Raw genomic sequence first — 21,245 nt, forward strand, 5'->3', positions numbered from 1 at the left:
GTGTGACAGAGAGAGAAATACATGAAAGTCTGTGAAAACAGAGTGAAAATACAATCTTACCTATATTTCTTACAAGCAAAACAGTGTCATAATAATTGACATAAGGGGTTGTTATTTATAGATATCTTTTGTATTGTTATTGCCTTATAAGGGGGGATGTGCATCTTTACCTAACAAAGTTAAAACTTATTAAATGGTTCTTCATGTTGAATTAGAGAGTATGTATGTGTTTGTATTTGTGTATATATAAATCTGCTTATGTATATTCTTTCATTTTCTTATTCAAACTTCTCAAAATTATTTTTGCCAAGTTATCCACAAAACATTTATAAAAATATTTCTTTGCAAATATCTTTCTAATTGAGCCTAGTATTAAAAATAAAAATACCACAGAGAAATAGAGGTGCTAGAAATTCAAAGTAAAATATTACCCTTAACAGAAAATGATTAATCTGCTCAGGCATTTTCAAAAGGAAAGGCAATGTTCTATTGGAAGAGTGTGTACGGTTTTTATATTCACTACATATTGAAAAATCATTAAACTCTGTACCTTTTTATTGCTTTCTAAAGAAACTTAAAATATATCCAAGGTGCACACTTAGTCAAGTCTTTTGTCTGAATGAATTAGTATTTGCGTATTCCAGGTTCCTGTTATACTGAACTCTTTTTCATAGTGCTATTGAAATATGTACTATGCTAAACGTAGACTGGTAGAAAAGAAAATATTTATGGCAAAATAGAAGCATACAACACTGGAAAAATAAAATAGGAAAAATCTAGATGACTTTGCAATTGGTGATGACCTTTTAGAAACCAAAGGCATAATTCATGGAAAAAAAAAAGTTGATAAATTGATTAGAATTTTTGGCTCTGTGAATCACACTATCAAGATAATGCAAAGACAATCCACAAACTGAGAAAAATATTTGCAAAAGATGCATCTGACAAGAGACTGTTATCCACAATATATAAAGAATACTTAAAACTCAATAAAAATAGTATAAACAATTCAATTTAAAAATGGATCAAAGAAGATATATAGATGACAAATAAGCACATAAAAAGACACTTCACATCATGTCATTCAGTTCAGTTCAGTTCAGTTGCTCAGTTGTGTCCGACTCTGCGACCCCATGAATCGCAGCACACCAGGCCTCCCTGTCCATCACCAACTCCTGGAGTTCACTCAGACTCATGTCCATCGAGTCAGTGATGCCATCCAGTCATCTCATCCTCTGTCATCCCCTTCTCCTCCTGTCCCCGATCCCTCCCAGCATCAGAGTCTTTTCCAATGAGTCAACTCTTCGCATGAGGTGGCCAAAGTACTGGAGTTTCAGCTTCAGCATCAGTCCCTCCAATGAACACCCAGGACTGATCTCCTTGAGGATGGACTGGTTGGATCTCCTTGCAGTCCAAGGGACTCTCAAGAGTCTTCTCCAACACCACAGTTCAAAAGCATCAATTCTTCGGTGCTCAGCTTTCTTCACAGTCCAACTCTCACATCCATACATGACCACTGGAAAAACCATAGCCTTGACTAGATGGACCTTTGTTGGCAAAGTAATATCTTTGCTTTTCAATATGCTATCTAGGTTGGTCATAACTTTCCCTCCAAGGAGTAAGTCATTAGTGAAATGCAAATTAAAATAGAGATACCACTACAAACCTCTTAGAATGAACAAAATGTGAAACACTAACTCCAAATGCTGATGAGAACATGGAACAACAGGAATTCTCATACATAGTTGGTAGCTATGCAAACTTTGGAAGGCAGTTTGTAAGTTTCTTACAAAACTAAACATATTCTTATCCTATAATCTAGCAATTGTACTTCTTGGTATTTACCCAAAAGAGTCGAAAATTTACATTCACACAGAAAAATGGATTTTTATAGTGGCTTTCCATGCGATTGCCAATGCTTAAAGCAACCAAGAAATTCTTTAGCAGGTGGATGGATAAATAAACTGTGGTACATACAGACAGTGAAATAGTATTCAGTGCTAAAATGAAAAGACATGGAGGAAACTTAAATAAACTTAAATAAAGCATATTACTAAGTGAAAGAAGCCAATATCAAGCCAATATGAAACATATGAAACATGTTATATGACCCCAACTACATAACATTCTGGAAAAGGCAAAACTATTAATAAAATTTAAAAAATCAGTGATTTCCGTAGAGGGGGAGTAAAAATGAGTAAGCAGATTTAGGAGGATTTAAAAATAGGAGAATTTTAAAGGCAGTGAAAATATTTTAAATAAAATGGCTTATACGTACAACTCCTAAACTCATCTACTTAACTGTTGAACCCATCTCAGTCAATGGGTATTTCTAACCTTCTGCTGCTGCTGCTGCTAAGTTACTTCAGCCGTGTCTGACTCCGTGTGACCCCATAGACGGCAGCCCACCAGGCTCCCCCGTCTCTGGGATTCTCCAGGCAAGAACACTGGAGTGGGTTGCCATTTCCTTCTCCAATGCATGAAAGTGAAAAGTGAAAGTGAAGTTGCTCAGTCATGTCTGACTCTAAGCCAAATAAAATCACCCTCAATTTTTTTTTTTTACATCTGTCAAAAAATCCTATTGGCTCCAACTTCACAACGTACCTCAAAGCCAGTAACTTTCCACTACTCAGGTGCTACCACCATAATCTGAGCTGCCCACATCACTTGCCTTACTTACTGTAGCAGCTTTCATCCTGTCTTCATGATAATCTTTTCTCAACACAGCAGCCTGTGATGTGATACTTTTAAAACAAAAGCCAGATTATGCTCCCCGCCCCCCCGCCTCTGTAGTGGTTCACCATCTCATTCAGAGTAGAAACCAAGTCCTTAAAATTGCCCTCAAGGTCCCATCTAATTTTCCATCCTTTGGCTCCATATATTATTCAGGGTTCTCACAGAAAAATAAAACCAATATATATGTGTGTATCTACATATACATACAAACATATATGCTGCTGCTAAGTCGCTTCAGTTGTGTCCGACTCTGTGCAACCCCAGAGATGGCAGCCCACCAGGTTCCTCTGTCCCTGGGATTCTCCAGGCAAGAAAACTGGAGTGGGTTGCCTTTTCCTTCTCCAGCAAATCCCTCAGTCATGTCTGTCTCTTTGTGACCCCATGGACTGTAAGCCTGCCAGTCTCCTCTGTCCATGGAATTCTCCAGGCAAGAATACTGGAGTGAGTAGCCATTCCCTTCTCCTATGCTATGATGAATATTTTTAAGCATCATTTTGTGCCAGGCACTGTGCTTTGACCTCTGAATAAGCAGAGATAAATCAGATATTTATCCTGCCTTTAGGCAGCTGACAAGGAAGCCTGGTGTATCCATCATTACAAGACAAAAAGTGTATGTTATGAGAGATTTAGAGAAACTATTCTGAAAAAAAGAGAGCTATTTCCTGCCAGAGCAAGGAAGAGTAAGGAGATGGTGACCCCAAAATTTGGGCCTTGAATCTGTGGAAATGAGAAAGGATAGCATTCCAGGTAGAAGGAAATACATTTTAAAAAATCACTAACATGATAGGGAGTAAGGAAAAACACAGAATAGGAAGACTTCAGACTTTGGGTCAACATGCCTGACATGAAATCCAAAATCTGCAGCTAAGTAGCTGTGTGACCTCAGACAAATTATTTAACCTCTCTGAGTTTCAGTTCTCACATTTGTAAAATTGAGATAATACCATCTAGCTTAGAGCATTACTGTGAGGAAATCATGAACATAAAGCACGGAGCCACCATGACTGGCTCCCAGCCGTCACTCAGTGAATGAGAGCTATTATTGAAGTGTAGTTTGACTGGAGTACAGATGAAGTGTTCCCCTCAACAATGCCATTTTTCCAATAGGAAGCAAGGCCAAAATGTATTGCATTTACTCTGCACTCCCTAGGAACATTTGTCTATTGTCCAACTTGAAAAATGAAGCTGAAAATGACTGGTCTCATATGAGGAGCATAAAACACTGAAAATGTGATGCATTGGTCTATCAGGCATAAGATTGCTTTGAATGTAGAAGGAATAAAAATATGTGTGCTATATTTCTGTTGAAGATTATTTTAAATAACCCACCAGTTTCTTTCTTTCTTTGTTTCTTTTTCAGTTGCTCCTACAATTCAGGAAATTAAATCTGGTACCGTGGCCCCCGGACGCAGTGGATTGATAAGATGCGAAGGTGCAGGTGTGCCGCCTCCGGCCTTTGAATGGTACAAAGGGGAGAAGAAGTAAGGACTTTGTGATTATTACTCTGTTTCAAGCACTTTGAGCTAATGTGTTTGTGTTTCAGATATTTACTTTAAGCAGTTTCTTTAACTGGCTTGAATGATTCTTAGCAGCCTTCTCTGGGGCACGAAGAGGCCCACGTGGGAGGGATGAGTAGCTAATAGCATCCAGAAGAAATGTCCACTTTGGTTTATATGATCTCAGAAATGCCAGCAAATCCCCCATCACTGATGCCTTTCATTTCTACCCCTCCTTTCGGAGCCAGCACACCATTGCTCTTTCTGGAAACCATGTTTACTTGGGAAATAAACCAGCTCTTAAAGGACTTGGGCCCAGCTTCCATAAGAGCACTCCAAAAGCAATCAGAGCCGCTGACTCTGCCTGGCTTCCTTGATCAGCCTAACCCTTTTACCTGCCTCTCTCTCCCTTAAGACATTTTAACATTTTGTTTTTATAGAATATGGCATTTCAGGTATTCTATCACTAAAGGGACTGTAGAGGGATAAACTGCATGGTTGAAGGACTAATGAAGGGGATTTTAGGGCTACTCTAACATCAGCTCTATATGATTGTCCCCTTGAGGCACTTCTGAAAGTCTTAGCAAGAGCTGTTGAACAAGACAAGACAAGACTTAAGGACTTTCTCTTTACTTTCAACCAGTGGGCTCATTCAGACCTCTTCACCTGTTCTTATCAAGCCAACAAAGAAGAATGGGACCCCTGTGGATTAAATGGAAGATATAATACAGAGGAGAGGATATCATCTAAATGGCTTCAAAATTAAGGAGGGAATGTATGCTAGAAAATGTTAGTTTGGACCATATGAAATTTAAATTTTTTTTCAGTCAAAAAGGCTAAATATTGGCAATACCATACTGTTCAACATAAACATATGAGGTTTATTAAGTGTCATGTCTCATAACTAATTACAGCTAAGTGTCTGAACAGAAAACAGGTGAAATCACATAAGAACTTAGATGTTGCCACAATGGATGAAAATGGATGTGACATGAGTAGGTACTTTGTTTCTTAAACTGTAATCAAAAGAGGATTTATGGGAAATATTCTCCTTTAACATCAGCCTTAACAATAAAACAATAAAAGATATCCCCATAACTATCTTATTTGTTTTGGATAACTGATAGTGGATTCACCTAGAATTTTTTTGCAGTTATTTTATATGCAACCTCTTCTACAATTTGGGCTACTTAATTTCTAATTTTTTTGCTAATTAATTATTGCTTTTATTAATTTGGAATCTTGGTGGCTTTTGGAAGCTCCCCTATATTTTTATAAACCTAAAATTAGATAAACTCATCTGTGGTCACCCTTATCCCAACCCTACAAGATTATATATCTGGCAATATAACCTTCCTCAGATTCTGATAATCCAGGTTAAGAAGTTTTCAGTTTGTGATGATGAATAGAGGTAAACATCTAGAAGCATGGTTCTCAATCCTTTGAAAATTATGAAACCCTTTGTTCAAATATAATCCTATTTGAAGACCCACTAAATAATATCTGTGAAAGTAGGGGTGAATGGAGTCTCAGTTCTATCTACTCAGAGCCCCCCTTCCGTTAGGATGTCCTTGTAACTCCTTCCCCCATCCCTGGTTCTCCACAAAGCACACTTTTTAAAAAGTGGTTTAAATTATTTTACATATCTTTCAAATTCACTTTTGAAACTGTGTCATGCCTTTCTGAAAGGTTAATGAGCAGGATTATTCTTAGTAGCACAAGTGAGAACTCCTTTGTTAAAGTCCATTTTATTTCTACTATTTTTTTTTTTTTTGCTATATCTCTCTCTTCCACTTTCCTAAATTCAGTGACCATTGTCAAAAAGACTACAACAACCCTCACCCCACTTGCTTGGCCTATACCAAAGACAGAAGAGAGCCAAGTTGTGTCTGCAGTTGTAGCTTCATTGTTTTGTTTTGTTTTGTTTTTTTCCCCAAGTTGGGAAATGGACTATAACTTTTCAGAGGAGTTTAGAACTGCTACAAAAATATGTTGATTAATTCTCCCCAATCAGAGCCCTTCCCTGATACACTCATTCACAGAAAAAAATCTAGTAGCTGTGAAAATCAAATGCACTTTCAAAGGCAAATATATATTTTATTTAAGAATGAAGCATACATTTATCATTTGTTAGAGTTGTATTTGAAGAAATATCCAAATACCACTAGAATATATAAATCTATCTTCTCAAAACTACAAAAAAAAAAAAAAAATTTGAATATGTGTAGGGAGTGAGAGAAAGAAAACTTCTGCTTGTCAAATGATTGTTGTTACACTCACTAGTGCATCTACCATGCTACCTTCAGGGCCCAGGACATTTAAAAGATTTATTTTATCAAAATGAAAAGCTATCTATGTGATAAGCACTTCGTATTTAACATTAACCCATTTTATTTTCACAACAAACCTATAGAAAGATAATATTTTTATCCTTACCTCTTGCTGAAGAGAAATCTAGCACAGTGTATTTACAATAAGTACTTTGCACAAGTCTATAGTTAATGACAGAGCTGGAAATTGAACCCAAGAAGTCTTGCAAATATTCAGATGGAGTTCATGGATTTAACGTCTATACTGTGACACCTAGTATGGTCATGGGACCTCGGGATCTATCAAAAATAATTTGAAAAGTCAATGTTAAATGCCAGGATAAAGGCATTTCAGGTAACTTATCAGTTAGCAAAATAAGACCGAACATAGAAACATTCGCTTATACTTTCTCCGTTGGTTTAGTCAAAGACACAGAAATAATGGAGTCAAGGTAACTATACAGAAAAGAAACAGATACAGCATGTTTTTGGGTTGTTTTCTTGACTTCAAGGTTGTTAACAGAAGCATGAGGCTGTCAGAGACTCTCTTGGAACAGAGCAGAGTTTTTACAAGATCTGGAGAAGTTTTGTTTTCTTAGTTTTATTTCCTTTTATACTTGAGGCTTGAAAAATATTCAGAAATAACTTACTCTGTTCATATACTTTTGTACATACATGCTCAGTTGTGCCCAACTCTCTGCTACCTCATAGCCCACCAGGCTCCTCTGTCCATGGAATTTTCCAGGCAAGAATACTAGAGTGGGTTGCATTTCCTACTCTAGGGGATCTTCCTGACCCAGGAATCAAACTCATGTCTCTGGCAGCTCCTGCATAGGCAGGTGGATTCTTTACCCCTGGCACCACCTGGGAAGCCCATGTACTTTAAGAGATGTTTATAAAAATTCATCTTGCTTAAGTCAAGATTTTCAAAGCCAGATTTTCATTCAGATAAATATAAGCAAATAAACACAAACAAATAGGAGGAAATACCTGATCATCTCTAATCTTATCTTTGCCTATAGTTGTATCATATCCTGTAAAATCCTCTTCTGTGCACTGAGAATAATCTGCTTGAAAACTTAAAAAAAAAAAAAAAAAAAGATCCTGCAAAATTAAGCACAATTTAAAGACAAGGAAGAAACATTACCAGGGATAAATTACTTCCCAGGACCTTTACATTCTGTCTCATTTATTCTTCAGACCTCTCTGAGGTATGATTTATTATCTTCAATTTACTGATGACAAAACTAAAACATAAGAAACTTAACTTGTCTAAGAGCACTCATATAAAAGATGCTATCAGGACACATTTTACCTTTGTCAGCCTCTCAACCTATGTTCTGTCCTTTGTTTACATTGCCATTATTGGTTTTCTGTTGCTAAGTAACAACCCCAAATTTAGCAACTTCAAACAGTAAGCTTTTGTTATCTCAGTATGTCTGGGTCAGGAATCCAGGAGCATTCCTGGTGGAATTCCTAGTGGGGTATGGCTCAGGGTCTCCCACCTGGTTCCCATCAAATGTCACCTGCTGCTAATCCTCTGAAGGCTTGACTAGGACTGGAGGATCAGCTGCTAAGACAGCTCAGTCCCATGCCCCACAAACTGGTGCCTGTTATTGACAGGTTGTTGTTTAGTCATTGTCTTGTCTAACTCTCTCGCGACCTCATGGACTGCAGCCCACAAGATTCCTCTGTTCATGGGATTTCCCAAGCAAGAAAACTGGAATAGGTTGTCATTTCCTTCTCCAGGGAATCTTCCCAACCCAGGGATCAAACCCAAGTCTCCTGCCTTGGCAAGTGAATTATTTACCACTGAGCCACCAGGGAAGCAACCATTACTGACAGAAGGTGTCTGTTAATCACTATATAGATCTCTAAATAGGGCTGCTTGACATCTTTATAATAAGACAGTTGGTTTTCCCCAGAGCTAGTGATTCAAGAGAACACCATAGAAGCTGTTCATGACCTAGTCTGAGAAGTCTCTGTCATTTCTGCAATATATTATTGGTTATAAAAGGTGACCCTATTCAAAGAGGGAGAGATTACAGGGGAACATAAACATTAAGAGTTGAGAACCATCGGATGCCATCTTCAAAGATGTCTGTCACACTGTTTCCCTTATGAATGATGTAATTGTTTATACATTAGAAATATTAGCCATTTGACCTTTAGTTTATTGTACTGTTTGGGTAAGCATCATAGCAATGACTAAAGTTATATATTAGTTATGAAGATATTATTTCTTTGTATAATATAGTCTGGGCTTCCCAAGTGGCGCTAGTGGTAAAAAACCTACCTGCTAATGCACGAGACATAAAAGATGTGGATTTGATCCCTGAGTTGCTAAGATCCACTGGAGGAGGGCCCAGCAACTCACTCCAGTATTCTTGCCTAGAGAATCCCATGGACAGAGGAGCCTGGAAGCTTATAGTGCATGGGGTCACAAAGAGTTAGACACGACTGAAGTGACTTAGCACACATAAAATGGTCATTTTTTTTAACACTATAGTGACTTTCAGCATACCTGGCAGGGACAATTCTAGTATGCTAAATTTTACTCTAGGTATAAATACAGTAAGTGTTGGGAGAACTAGAGTTCAGACTTTGATTACACATAAAACTAAAAATTTTAACTTTTTTGTCTTTTAAACAAAATTTTTATAATTGGATGCTAATTACTTTGCAATATTGTGATGGTTTTTGCAGACAAGGCTGATAAGAAGAAATATACTCCTTATATGTAGTGAAAGGACACTTTAAGTAAATAATGTTTTTTTTTCTTAATTTTATTTTTGAACTTTACATAATTGTATTAGTTTTGCCAAATATCAAAATGAATCCGCCACAGGTATACATGTGTTCCCATCCTGAACCCTCCTCCCTCCTCCCTCCCCATACTATCCCTCTGGGTCGTCCCAGTGCACTAGCCCCAAGCATCCAGTATCGTGCATCGAACCTGGACTGGCATCTCATTTCATACATGATATTTTACATGTTTCAATGCCATTCTCCCAAATCTTCCCACCCTCTCCCTCTCCCACAGAGTCCATAAGACTGTTCTATACATCAGTGTCTCTTTTGCTGTCTCATATACAGGGTTATTGTTACCATCTTTCTAAATTCCATATATATGCATTAGTATACTGTATTGGTGGTTTTCCTTCTGGCTTACTTCACTCTGTATAATAGGCTCCAGTTTCATCCACCTCATTAGAACTGATTCAAATGTATTCTTTTTAATGGCTGAGTAATACTCCATTGTGTATATGTACCACTACTTTCTTATCCACTCATCTGCTGATGGACATCTAGGTTGCTTCCATGTCCTGGCTATTATAAACAGTGCTGCGATGAACATTGGGGTACACGTGTCTCTTTCCCTTCTGGTTTCCTCAGTGTGTATGCCCAGAAGTGGGATTGCTGGATCATAAGGCAGTTCTATTTCCAGTTTTTTAAGGAATCTCCACACTGTTCTCCATAGTGGCTGTACTAGTTTGCATTCCCACCAACAGTGTAAGAGGGTTCCCTTTTCTCCACACCCTCTCCAGCATTTATTATTTGTAGACTTTTGGATTGCAGCCATTCTGACTGGTGTGAAATGGTACCTCATAGTGGTTTTGATTTGCATTTCTCTGATAATGAGTGATGTTGAGCATCTTTTCATGTGTTTGTTAGCCATCTGTATGTCTTCCTTGGAGAAATGTCTATTTAGTTCTTTGGCCCATTTTTTGATTGGGTCGTTTATTTTTCTGGAGTTGAGCTGTAGGAGTTGCTTGTATATTTTTGAGATTAGTTGTTTGTCCATTGCTTCATTTGCTAATATTTTCTCCCATTCTGAAGGCTGTCTTTTTACCTTGCTAATAGTTTCCTTTGATGTGCAGAAGCTTTTAAGGTTAATTAGGTCCCATTTGTTTATTTTTGCTTTTATTTCCAATATTCTGGGAGGTGGGTCATAGAGGATCCTGCTGTGATGTATGTCAGAGAGTGTTTTGCCTATGTTCTCCTCTAGGAGTTTTATAGTTTCTGGTCTTACATTTAGATCTTTAATCCATTTTGAGTTTATTTTTGTGTATGGTGTTAGAAAGTGTTCTAGTTTCATTCTTTTACAAGTGGTTGACCAGATTTCCCAGCACCACTTGTTAAAGAGAATGTCTTTAATCCATTGTATATTCTTGCCTCCTTTGTCAAAGATAAGGTGTCCATATGTGTGTGGATTTATCTCTGGGCTTTCTATTTTGTTCCATTGATCTATATTTCTGTCTTTGTGCCAGTACCATACTGTCTTCATAACTGTGGCTTTGTAGTAGAGCCTGAAGTCAGGTAGGTTGATTCCTCCAGTTCCATTCTTCTTTCTCAAGATCGCTTTGGCTATTCAAGGTTTTTTGTATTTCCATACAAATTGTGAAATTATTTGTTCTAGCTCTGTGAAGAATACTGTTGGTAGCTTGATAGGGATTGCATTGAATCTACAAATTGCTTTGGGTAGTATACTCATTTTCACTATATTGATTCTTCCAATCCATGAACATGGTATATTTCTCCATCTATTAGTGTCCTCTTTGATTTCTTTCACCAGTATTTTATAGTTTTCTATATATGGGTCTTTAGTTTCTTTAGGTAGATATATTCCTAAGTATTTTATTCTTTCCATTGCAATGGTGAATGGAATTATTTCCTTAATTTCTCTTTCTGTTTTCTCATTATTAGTGTATAGGAATGCAAGGGATTTCTGTGTGTTGATTTTGTATCCTGTAACTTTACTATAGTCATTGATTAGTTCTAGTAATTTTCTGGTGGAGTCTTTAGGGTTTTCTATGTAGAGGATCATGTCATCTGCAAATAGTGAGAGTTTTACTTCTTCTTTTCCAATTTGGATTCCTTTTATTTCTTTTTCTGCTCTGATTGCTGTGGCCAAAACTTCCAAAACTATGTTGAATAGTAATGGTGAAAGTGTAATCCAAAATCTTCCAGCAAACAAAAGCCCCGGTCCAGACGGCTTCACAGCTGAATTCTACCAAAAATTTAGAGAAGAGCTAACACCTATCTTTCTCAAACTCTTCCAGAAAATTGCAGAGGAAGGTAAACTTCCAAACTCATTCTATGAGGCCACCATCACCCTAATACCAAAACCTGACAGAGATCCCACAAAAAAAGAAAACTACAGGCCAATATCACTAATGAACATAGATGCAAAAATCCTTAATAAAATTCTAGTAAATAATGTTTTGATGACATGAAATTAAGTTGATCTATGACTTGAGAATAGTACATTCACTTAGGATTAAGACTAAAAACATAAAGTAAATTTTAATAGACTAAAATTTAAATAAGTATTACAAAAATAGATTTTATATCACTTTATGGAGATGATAATACCATCTTGACTTAAATAAGAATTTTGTTATTTGTCTACTTATTTGGATTACCTCCTATTGATTTTTAGCTGTCCTCAAATCCAGGCCTGCAATTTAGAAAGACTTGCCTTCTTATTTTTTATGATGAGTTTAACTGCTTCAGTGTTTTAGAATGATGCATGTTTTATTCACTGCCTATTTTAAGCAAATGTTCCATTGTGGCTATGCTTTTTAGAATTCTTTATTATCAACAAGGCATTTTCCGTAATAATTTATCATAATTTAAGATAAGGATACAAAAATTACAAATAAGGTAAATAAAAATTACATCCATGAATGGAAAACAAATATGTAGTAAAAAATTAAAATTATCAATATATCTGTTAATAGCAAATGTATAACTACAATTGAATATATTTGATGATGAGAACTTATAATATTTTGACTTTTTAAGCAATAGATATCAAATTTAGTCTATGAATTTTTGCCATTCTTTACTACAAATATCCATGTCATCATACCTCTCACTTCAGAATCCTGTAATTTGTTCAGCTTAAACCAGTGCTTCAAAGGGAATATGATGAGCAGTATCTTATTGCCTGTTTTAAAGGATTTATTATCTATGTGCATAAAACATGCATGCACATGTTACACAATATATTCAGTTACCACTTAATGGATAGGGAAATGCCTAAAATCAGCCAGGTGGAGTATGCCAGGTTCACATTACACAGAAGTATGATGACCTTTTTCAATCAGGTTAGGTTTTCACTTTAGGGAATGATGATTTTTTTTTACTGTTAGCTTTACAGAGGTGAGGTAAACTTGGAAAATCATAATGAAGTGGAGTGACCTTTCCTTTCCGTTTTCCTATTCTAGATTATTTACTACTGGATCGTCTAGACAGGCCATAAATTTTATCTGAGTTACTCATTTTGATGAAGGAATATAAGAGGGAGGGTCTTCTTCCTTTCTTTTATTTTCAAGGGAACCAGAAAAATGTGTTAAAATATTTCTCTGTGTCTTCATTGATCCCTTTTTCTCTGCTGTTTTTCATGTAATTTGTGTGTGTTAAGTTATGAATACATACATCACATTTGTATAACACTATGATTTTCAAAGCATTTTTATATATGGTAATTTAGCAAAAGAAGGACATTTTTGCATTTCACTTATGATAGAATCAACTCTTTAAGCTTTGGGTGCTGCTTGAGAGAGGCAGAAAAAGTAAAAGAAAGAGATAAATATAAATAGTAACAATTTAAATGGCATGAACTCACTACTCCACTCAATATATGTTTCAGAAAGACATGCAGTGGGAGACATATTCCTGCTACTCCTTTGATCAGTCTTCATTCCTATTTTTTTCTGATAGTGTGAGTATATCTCCATTCTCAGTGAGATTTTCAGGTGGAAAATGTGTGTCTAATATAACATGGTTCTAAAACAAAAATCAACTATTTCATCCAGTGCTCAACCATGGAGAATGATGTAAAACAGTATTTCTATTTCACAACTATTTTAGAATACATATCCCTATGAGTGAAATTTAAACCTTAGCAAACTACCAAAATATGCATACTTATCTGTAAATTATGTACATGCATTTCTGAATTAGTATATTGCATGCATTAAGTAAGCTAAAACAGATAAAATTTAGAAGATGAGATATAAATGAAACTTAAATGGACATTTTATTATCTTTTTCTTATACTCTAACAGGTCATTTCACTGTACTCACCCTGAAGGGCTTGCCTTCCACTTTGGAGACTTTTGTGAAGTGTGTTAGTTTAAAGTAAGGAAGTCTAGGGAATTGTCAATGGCAACCCATTCTTGCCTTAGAATTCCATAGACAGAGGAACTTGGAGGACTACAGTCCATGGGGTCACAAAGAGTTGGACATAGCTGAGCGACTGAACACACACGCAAGGGCAGTTTTAACGGCTTGTGACTTTTATCCTATATGCTGACTTTGAAGTCTTACATCACATATTATATAATCACTGCATATTATCTTATTCATTCCTTGCATAATTCTAACTAGATTATGCCTAAGAAAAATACAATCTCATAAAGGTAAAATGACTTGCTGAAGGGAATTAAAGAATGGGCAGTAAAAATCTAATTTCAAGGAAAACTTGGGAGGTTGATGAATATGTTTATAGCCTTTATATTGATGGTTTCACTTTCTATTGAGGTTATCCAAACTCACTGAGTAGCATGTATAAAATACATAGAATTTTATATATATCGATTATACCTCAATAAAGTGACCTTAAAATCAAAACAACCACTCCCCTAATTTCCTGACTCTCATGTCAAGATATCCCTCTTCTAGATTTTATACCACAGTTTGATTATTCAGAGGGTCTAGAATTATAATTTTACACACACACACACACACACACATACACACACACACACACACACACACACACACACACACCCTGCCCATCACCCCTCTTGTCCTCTCATATGCAAGGCTGTTACTATGAGTAAGTCATTACATATTTTGATTTAGAAGGGTACTGGATCATCTAGACAGGCCATAAATTTCATTACCACCCCACATTAAAAATGATCTTCTCTGCTGACCTGAGACTTTCTTTCTTTCCATCAGGCACTTATCTGTGAGGTAATTTGTGAAATTTGAAAAAGAAATAAGTTCCCACATTGAAAGAACTTGAATTTATAACATTATCTCATTATAATGTATTTGCTTATTTTTATTAGTATATAAATTTCATTCTGATGATATTTCATGCCTTTTTACAACCAAAGTCTTATCAATACAACTTCATCGCCCCTGTAATGATTTAGTCATTCAAGGCCAAGTTGATAAAGGGTAAATATCTGAAACAAATATTGCGATCTGGAGAGCACATGTCCGAGTAAGACATAAGGACATATTATTTTATTGTAAACTTTGGGCCAGTCAAACAAGGTTGAAAGTGGACTAACTCTAGTTTGCATCTCCTGACTTACAATTTGTGACCTGTCATAAAAATCACCAAAATGAAGTAAGTACCAAGAAAATCCGAAGAGAATCCTAAGTCACTTCCTTAAAAGTGCACAGCAACAGTCAGTTCAACTCCAATCAGAGTATTAACAAATGCTTCCAGAGGGTGGGGAAGGTAGTTTTTGTGCTGGAAAACAAAGAATGAATAGAATTTCCAAATATTGCAAGGAGTCGAAAATAATCATAAGCAAGGAAAGAACACAGTCAATTCATATAAGCATTGTGTGGAGAGTTTGTCATGTCTCAGGATACAGGACGTGAAATCTGGTGTATGTAATAGGAGGTAGGTTTAGAAAGGACCCTTAGGGCAAGACTTGAGGGATCTTAAATATCATAAGACATTTGGTCTTGATTCCATAGGCCCTAGGAAGCCATTTGGGGCCTTTTCAAGAGTAGTGAAATGATCTACTTCTCATCTTCACAAAACATTTCTGGAAGCATTTGGGAAGAATGGATGGGAAAGATATAAAATATGGTTTAAACTGGGGTATTGGTTGTTCAGTTTAAAAGCAAGACAGAAAATGTATTATTTGTATATTTCAGTGTCTGATTAGATACAAGAAAAGGGCAATTTGAAGGTAATTCCAAGTTTTATGTCTCAATAACAAGGTTGAATGGTGAAGTTATTAGCTGAGATTAGGAACACAGGAAAAGAGATTTGGAAGAATTCTGAGTGCCGAGTTTGCTTGGGAAGCATAGTGAAATCAGGTGTTGATACTGGATACACAGTCCACGAGCAAGCAGGGTTTTGGTTGTGTTCTTAAAATGCATAGTGATATTTCCAAAGTAAATACTTGGCCTTATCACTTTGTCCTGGAATCCTTCAGTGATTCCTGACTATCCCTAGAATAAAGTCCTAACAGTACAGCATGCATGGGAGACCTTCATGTTCTAGCCCCTGTTGACCTCTCTGGCTATAAATCTTGCCATTCTGCTGTCTCAAAATAGGGGTTTATCCATCCTGAAATATTCAATTACCAAACTGTGATATGATCTCTGTCTTTCAAGCCTCTTCATATGTTGGGTGTTTTGCTTATAAGCCCGTTACACACACACACACACACACACGCACGCACACACACACACACACCCTGGCTACCATTGACAGGTACCTCTGCCTTCCATTAGTCCTTTTGTCTCAATTCAGAGGTCACCTTCTCTCAGAAAACTACCCTGAGACTTTCATGCTAAAAGAGGAAGCTCTCCAGATGTACTCCCATTTGCTCACCTCTATCTAAGTACTTTTACAAAACTCTTGCAGAATTCATTATTTATTCATTTATTTATTTTTGGCTGTTCTGTGTCTTTTTTGTTGCCTGGGCTTTCTCTAGTTGAGGTGAGTCAGGACTACTCTGTAGTTGTGGTGCACAGGTTTCTCATTGCAATGGCTTATTTTGTTGCAGAACACAGGCTTTAGGATGTGCAGCCTTCAGTAGCTGCAGCATGTGGGCTCAGTAATTGCAGTTCTGGGCTCTAGAACACAGGATCAAGAGTCATGGTACACAGACTTTGTTGCTCTGTGGCATGCGGGATCTTCCTGGATCAGAGTTTGAACCTGTGTCTCCTGCACTGGCAGGTGGATTCTATACCAGTGAGTCACCCAGGAAGCCTCCTTGAAATACTCTTTTAAACCATACTCAACTTTTTTACTTGCCCATCTCTCCTCCTAATATAATCTACCAGGGAGTAAGAGTTCTGCTGTGTTAACCATCATGCTTTCAACATCTAACATGGTGTTTGGAACAAACTCTGTTGCGAGAATGAATTGTGGCCTTTTCATAATGATAAAGTAGAGTCATTCTAGTTTTGATATATCTTCAAATTGATGAGACTATTTATAGAAATGTATCATCACCTTAGATTGTGGAACACTGTAAACCCAATATGTGATTCCAGAAAGGAGCTAGTTTCTGTTGCTCAACTCTGATTTCCCAGGATTTCTTCTTGTCAACTCAGTCTGTGCAAAGTGGTTGTGTTGGTACATTGTAGGATAAAATTTGACATTAAAATCATAAGCACATTGATATTAGAAAAGCAGTTGAAGCAGAGAAGAGAAATCTAGACACAGGCCAGGCTGCCAGGGATACAAGACTCACTGCAGTCAGGGAAATATTGACATCTGCACTGTAGCCTTCATTTATTTGATATAGGGTTAAAAGGCAATATCATTCCTGTGCAAATCAAACTGTCACAAGTAAGGCAGCCCAAAGGTCTCTGATCTAAAATTATTAATTTCATTAAAATTGATGAAATAAACAAAACATACATTTTAAATAGCCTAATAAAGTCTAAAATCATTAAAATGTCCTAATATATTATAATAATATTAATTTATTCAAATATGCAACTAAAGATAGATACCCCTTGGGGCTAAGACAGTGATGCATGATATCCTCCAGTCTGTTCCTCGGAATAAATGATACATTGTTTTGGGGCCTTGAGTGCCAAGCAATACAGTAAACCAATAGGTTGCTATAGTAGCATGTTCACATAAATTTTCATGTCTCTATGGTTTCTAGCAGTACCTCTCCTCCCTCTTTTTACTTTTTTTTATCTACCCTGCACTTCTGTGAAAAGCCTAGATGAGGTTGTTAATGTGCATGTAATTGATACTGAGTTTGGTATATCTTGAAATCATGATGCCATGACCCTTTCAGTCACTCTCCTAGATCTTTTCTTTAAAAATAATTTCCTGTATGCTCAATATTTAATATTTTTCTGCCATCTGAGAGGAAATGTATCTGTTCTAAGAAACAGACTCTATCACTGAACAATAATGACACCTATCATATATCCAGTGCTTACTGTGTTTGATATATATGTGTATATATACATATAATATTACATTTTATATGCTTAAAAATATTCTATTAACTTTGAAATTGGCTTCATTTTTCCCATTTTATAGATGAAAACCTAAGCATTAAAAAATGTAAAAACATAATTCACTCAGTCAAGCACACACTTACTCTATAATTATTAAATGCCCAGCACTCTGTTACATACTTAGAATATGATGAATAACAAAACCAGCCAGGATCCTTGCCTGAATGTAATTACACTCTAATGGGGAATGTGGAACACAATCAAAAGCCACACAAATATATGAGAACTTACAAAGAGATGTATTTAATGTTATGATGATGATTTGACCAAGTCAGAGAGAACACAGTAACTTCAGAGCATCACTAAAATTCAGACTTTAGAGACAATTCTGGGCTTAAATTATATTGCTTTCTTGTTAATCTTCTAGGTTCTGTTTTTTTTTTTTTTTTCCTGTCAATCTTGGTACATACAGCATGCATGTACACTATGGGGATTTACTACCACCCAAATATGTAGTGAAGCTAGGGGGAAAAAAATAAGCAATAATTGAAACTGAAAAGGTATGTGTGTGTGAAGGAAGGTGAACTGAGGAGAGAGGTGAAACCGATTTCATGCTTCTCATCTTGGGACCTTGAGTAGCCTGAAAGGCTAACTCCACTGGAGGCTAATGACACCTGATGTAAGGGGTGGCATTGCTGTGCATAATTAAGCCCCTAATAGATAGTTAAGAGGCCTCTAGCTTATCTGAACTGCCAGAGAAATCACCAGGCAGCTATTTGAACCAAACCCTACATTTTTGTTTGAGTATCTACCCCACTAGTTTCACCTCATGAGTTGAACCTGGCTTTCTTGGCATAAATGCCACATGAAAATTTGGTTATTTAGCACCATTAGTTTTATTCCTTGATTTAACTTGACTTCCTTCAACAACCCATGATTTCTGACTTGTCTCTCCAAATTCAAATGCAATATCCTGATTTCTCTTGGTGGTTTCAAAATATCAGTTGCTACTTTTGGAGGATACCAATATTCAGAAGACCCAGATTTTAATTTTGGTTCTACAACTTATCAAATGGGCTTCCCTGATAGTTCAGTTGGTAAAGAATCTGCCTGCAATGCAGGAGACCCAGGTTCAATTCCTGGGTCAGGAAGATCTACTGGAGAAGGTGTAGGCTACTCACTCCAGTATTCTTGGGCTTCCTTTATGGCTCAGCTGGTAAAGAATCTGCCTGCAATTAGGTAGACCTGGGTTCGATCCCTGGGTTGGGAAGATCCCCTGGAGAAGGGAAAGGCTACCCACTCCAGGATTCTAGCTTAGAGAATTCCATGGGCTGTATAGTTCATGGGGTCACAAAGAGTCAGACGTGACTGAGCAACTTTCACTTTCACTTATCAAACAGTGGAAAATAAAAATATTTATTTTTTTCTAAATTGTTCTTTTTTCTCATCTGCAAAATAGGACCAATAATGCTTACCTTATAGGATGGCTATGAAGATTAGTTGATCATACCTTTGAAAATGCCTAAATGTCAGTTTCCCACACTCTTAACACTAAAAGTTTCTGTATAACGTTGAAATTTCTTAGATTAACTTCTGTCATAAATGTGTTGAGAGCAGCTAGTATTTTCCACATTCATAAACCATTCCTGCTCACACTGAAAAGACAGAAATAGTCATGAATTCAGAGCCAGATATATGTATTTAACCTGAAACTTTAACATTGAAAGAGCCATTAAAAGATGTGTTGTACAAGGACCTATATGCCGTCTCAGTGTCATTTTCAGATTTTCAGATGTAGCTAAAACCCTTTAGATACTAATAGTGTTCTATTTGTCTATTTCTCTTTGGTTCCTAAATCAGTGCCTCAAGCATAGGAGATATTTAATAATAATTTGATGACAAAATTAATCTTTATTTCCATTAATACCATATCAGAGTGTTTACCATCACCCATGACTTTCTCTAAAGCTCTTTTTTTGAACTGTATCTGTAGTTCATACCATGACTTGGAACTCCACAAGCCTGAAATCAATTTCTGGCTTACAATTTACAAATTTACAAATTTACAAATTACAATTTCTTTGTAAATATAACTTGTATGATTCCAGAGCTGCTTATTTTCCCCTACCACCTTCCATATTTCCTATGCTACCACCCAAATATCAGTTAGTAAGCCTGTATTCATCTTATCCAGTTGTATAACATGATATATTATTATCAGGTGTGTGTGTGTGTGTATATAGTCACTCAGTCGTGTCTGACTCTTTGTGACTCCATGGACTATAGCAAGCCAGGATCCTATGTCCATGGAATTCTCCAGGCAAGAATACTGGAGGGGGTATCCATGCCCTTCTCCAAGGGATCTTCCCAACCCAGGGATCGAACCCAGGTCCCCTGCATTGCAGGAAGATTCTTTACCATCTGAGCCACCAAGGAAGCCCATATTATTATCATATTCTTTTGTAATTCTAGTCTGATAAAAGATCTATTACCATTTAATAACACCTTTCCCATTCCTATTGAAAGTTGTTTTTTAATTTATTTTTTTGCAAATTATTTTAATAATTTAATTGTTGTTATCTGACACACTTATATATGGTTCCTATATTAGCAATGGAGTTTTCTTGTGACTATTTGCACCTGAAAGCTTCAGTTCAGTTCAGTTCAGTCGCTCAGTCATGTCCAACTCTTCGCGACCCCATGGACTACAACATACCAGGTCTCCCTGTCCATCACCAACTTCCGGAGTTTACTCAAACTCATGTCCATTGAGTCAGTGATGCCATCCAACCATCTCATCCTCTGTCATCCCCTTCTCCTCCTGCCTTCAATCTTTCCCAACAAATGCTTGCTTCTCTAGAAATAGCTATTGTTACTCCTGACCTGGAAAGGCAAATAAAAATTATAGTCCCAAAATTTGTACTGAGGCTGGATTTATATTTTAAATGAATGAGGTCAGGTTTAGTTGTTCCATTTATTTTTGCAACTTTGACAATCAGTGCTAATGGCTAAATGGCCAGTTTTGCTGTTGTGATGTTGCTCTGGGTTTTTCTGGCTATCCTAGATAAATACTGTTTAAGAGAGGTTATTATTGTAAAGTTTGTTAACATTTCATGTACCAGAAAGAGAAGTACCATAGCTATTAATATGCTTTCCATGTGCTGCTTCTGACACTGAAAATATGAAGAACTGTTCTAATTCAGAACTAGTTAATTGGTCAGGCTGTGTCAGTTATGAGTTGGCAGAAGTGAAGTGAAGTGAAATGAAAGTTTCTCAGTTGTGTCTGAACCCATGGACTATACAGTCCATGGAATTCTCCAGGCTAGCATGCTGGAGTGGGTAGCCTTTCCCTTCTCCAGGGGATCTTCCCAACCCAGGAATCGAACTGGAGTCTCCTGCATTGCAAGCTGCTGCTGCTGCTGCTAAGTTGCTTCAGTCGTGTCCGACTCTGTGTGACCCCATAGATGGCAGCCCACCAGGCTCTGCTGTCCCTGGGAATCTCCAG

The 21,245-nt window shown here is 36.8% G+C and overlaps 1 protein-coding gene across 2 annotated transcripts in view; it reads left to right on the forward strand.

Moving 5' to 3' along the window:
• The window catches only part of NEGR1 (neuronal growth regulator 1), a 1,040,964-nt gene that overhangs the window by 789,907 nt on the left and 229,812 nt on the right, over positions 1 to 21,245 (forward strand). For both annotated transcript variants that reach the window (XM_070786319.1, XM_019957265.2), the window contains exon 5: positions 4,097 to 4,217. In XM_070786319.1, the coding sequence (XP_070642420.1) occupies positions 4,097 to 4,217 (121 nt within the window). The remainder of the gene's footprint in view (positions 1 to 4,096; positions 4,218 to 21,245) is intronic.

The sequence above is a fragment of the Bos indicus genome, chromosome 3 (assembly GCF_029378745.1).
Source record: "Bos indicus isolate NIAB-ARS_2022 breed Sahiwal x Tharparkar chromosome 3, NIAB-ARS_B.indTharparkar_mat_pri_1.0, whole genome shotgun sequence".
Lineage (NCBI taxonomy): Eukaryota > Metazoa > Chordata > Mammalia > Artiodactyla > Bovidae > Bos > Bos indicus.